The sequence below is a fragment of the Lipotes vexillifer genome, unplaced genomic scaffold, assembly GCF_000442215.2.
Source record: "Lipotes vexillifer unplaced genomic scaffold, Lipotes_vexillifer_v1.1 scaffold194, whole genome shotgun sequence".
Lineage (NCBI taxonomy): Eukaryota > Metazoa > Chordata > Mammalia > Artiodactyla > Lipotidae > Lipotes > Lipotes vexillifer.
This window is the reverse complement of record NW_006771758.1, coordinates 1,576,687-1,579,635: the sequence shown is the minus strand read 5'-3', so window position 1 is coordinate 1,579,635 and position 2,949 is coordinate 1,576,687. Positions and strand designations below refer to the sequence as shown.

At 44.1% G+C, this 2,949-nt stretch overlaps 1 protein-coding gene across 1 annotated transcript; it reads right to left on the bottom strand.

Annotated features, from left to right (window-relative positions):
- Positions 1-1,966: 1,966 nt before the first annotated feature.
- LOC103090257 (TSC22 domain family protein 1) lies at positions 1,967-2,401 on the bottom strand. Its single transcript, XM_082931230.1, has one exon. It carries the CDS (start codon positions 2,399-2,401, stop codon positions 1,967-1,969), a length of 435 nt encoding a protein of 144 aa, XP_082787356.1.
- Positions 2,402-2,949: the final 548 nt, after the last annotated feature.

Sequence of the window (2,949 nt, the reverse complement as noted above, 5' to 3'; positions counted from 1 at the left end):
CTCAGAAGAGTTGAGTCCTGTCCTGCAAGGGCTTCCGTAAGCCTTAGAGCTGGGGAATACCTGACTCCCACTGGGTGGAGGGGCAGATTGCAGAGCTGAAAATCCACCGTTTGCCTGCTCGCTGGCAGGGCTCCTGCAGCAGAGTGGGACCCCTCAGGCTCACTTCTCAGGGGCCAATTTGCTTTAGGATTCCTTCGTGTTTTGAATCTTGACCTATTTTATAGTCTTAAGGAATCAACTGGGAGGGACTCCCTTATCTGGTCCTTCCTTCCTCAAACCCAGAAGAGGAAACCCCTGGAATTATCCTTTCTTTTGCTTGGAAATTCCCAGGAGCTGGGAACTCAATCCACACTAGGAAACACACCCCAACTTAGGGTGCCAGAGTTCTTAAAAGTGGAAATCAGCTTTTCTAACTCCCATCTTCTGATCCTAGAGCTGCTTGCTGGGATTATACACAGAGTAAGGTTCATTCCCCTAAGCTGGTAAACATTGAGAGATTAAAACTTCCACGGGCTCCTAGAATTCTAAAGCCACAGAGGAACTCAAGAGATTCTCTCTTTCAACAATACCCCACATTAGCCCTGAGTGGGGGAAGCCACTTGACTGGGTCACACAACTAGTCTGAAGAACTAAGCTCTTGCCTCTTTGTGTCTCTTCCCTTACTGCCTGACAGAACGCAACGTCTGATTCGTTTTACTCCTTCAGTCAAACCACTAGCACCACTACTTTGCCCAACCCTTTCATCCCCCTTCAGGATTTTATTAGTCGAATTGTTTTAACTTTATCTGGAAACAGTTGTGGAAATGACTGCGATTATGTTAACACTATAACATGGAAACACTGGTTTATCAACATTTTATATGCTTTATTGAAAGTTGACAAGTGCAACAGTTAAATACAGTGACACCTTACAACTGTGTAGAGAACATGCACAGAAACATATGCAGATAACTACTATACAGGTAATATGCAGAAACCCCTACTGGGAAATCCATTTCATTAGCTAGAACTGATCATATTTCAAAATATTCAACCAGCTCAATCGAAAGACTTCGGTGAACCGGGACTGACTTCAAGATATTCAGCAGCTAGGAGATTTCAGATTACACAAAGTGACCAACTGTGCCAAATTCTTAAAATCTCTTTAGGTAGGTGTGTTTTTCTTCATGTATTTTTTTTCACGTAGATCTCTATATAAAAGACAACCCACACCTCTTCAGACAGCCAATGAAACATCTAAATTGCAATCTGTACAACCTAAATAGTACAGTCCTCTATTGTACAAAAGTTACACTACGTACACAAATATACAATAAGCAAAACAACCTTCAGGGTAAGATAGCCTAGATCCCAGCTACCTGTCACCGTTCAGTCACGCTAATAGTTTTGTGTCATCCACTGTTTTGGAAAGAGGCACAGTACTATTGGTTTTTATGAATGTTGGTGACAGTCGTCATTTGTACAATGAACTATGTTTCTCCTCATCTGAGGTGAGACTAAGCTTCACTCTTGACTTTCACCTCCCCTTGCAGTTCCTGGGGGCGGGGAGAGGAGAGAGAGGAAAGTCCAGCGGTGCTGCACTGCTTCGGAACCCCATGGAGTACACCACGTGCAAGCAGGAAGAACTCTTGTAAGTGGGGGTGGGGAGCAGGGGAGGGATGGAAAGGCACACAGCTCCTCAGCATGAATGAAACCATTTCTCACGGATCTACCAAGCTGCATGAGGTCCCAGTATATCCATGCTAATGCTCTCATTAACCTTTAATTCACCCAACTTAAGAAATGTCTTCAAGCCGAAAGCATTATGAGTGTTTAACACTGGAAAAAAGAGATAATGGCATATGTCAGTCTCACATCTCTTTTGCAGCGAGCAATGAAATGGGTGACGGTGGACGTGGACGCCCCCCAGTCCATCATCTCCGGTCGGTTCAGACAGCAGCAGCCAGTTCCGCGGCGGCACAGGAGGCTACGCGGTTGGTCCTGAGCCCTGGGACGCTGCCTGGGCTGGGGGCTGTGTGGTCCCCTGTGGCTGTGTGCTGGCAGCGGGGGAGCCAGTCTGCAGCTGAGCCTGGAACTGGGCAAGCTGCTCGGGACTGGCCAGTGTCTTCAGCAGATTGTTTTCCTGCTCCAGCTGGGAATTTTTCTCTATTAGTTCTTTGATTTGCTCTTTGAGGACCTCCACTTCCTCTCTAACCGCATACATCAAATGGCTTTTCACCAGATCCATAGCTTGCTCGATTTTGTTGTCAATAGCTACCACACTTGCACCAGAAGAGCTATTGTCAAGTCTCACAGAGGCGTTTTCAGTCCCGAGCAAGGATGACAAGAAAGAAATTGAAAAATGTCTCAGTTGGTAAACTCCTAGATCCATCGCCACTGGTCTACACCATTGGGATTTCATGCAATTGCAGCCAAAAACACCCTCGCAGAAAAAAAAGAAAAAAAAAAAAGGGAAAACTAGCAGCCTTGTTTGAGCTAGATAAAAATCTTCTAGCTTTATGTAGCTAAAACCAAAACATAAAACAGAAGCAATATTGGAACAAATTCAATAAAGACTTTAAAAAAATTTATTTTTAAACCCCCCCAAAAAAAAAAAAAAAAAAAAAAAAAAGGAATACTAGCAGCCTTGTTTGAGCTAGATAAAAATCTTCTAGCTTTATGTAGCTCAGGGAGAAATAGAAAACAGCAGCCCTAATTGAAAGAAACCCAGCTTCTGGGGCTTGGCGATTCCGGGAAGATGTAGATCCCACTATCGTGCGGAGAAGGCTCCCACGTCGGCAGCCGGGCTCCACCAGGCTCTCTTGATGTGTTGTATTTTAAATATGACGTATTTCTCCTGTAAACAGAATATGCTTTTAATCCCAGCTGATTGTTCTGCCTATTAATTGGAGTTTTTAGTCCAGTACAATTTAATGTAATTATTGATATGCTTAGAATTGTATCTGTTGT

Bases quoted from the DNA above. Each gene is read 5' to 3' on its own strand.
- LOC103090257 (XM_082931230.1), bottom strand. From the start codon at position 2,401: ATGAAATCCCAATGGTGTAGACCAGTGGCGATGGATCTAGGAGTTTAC.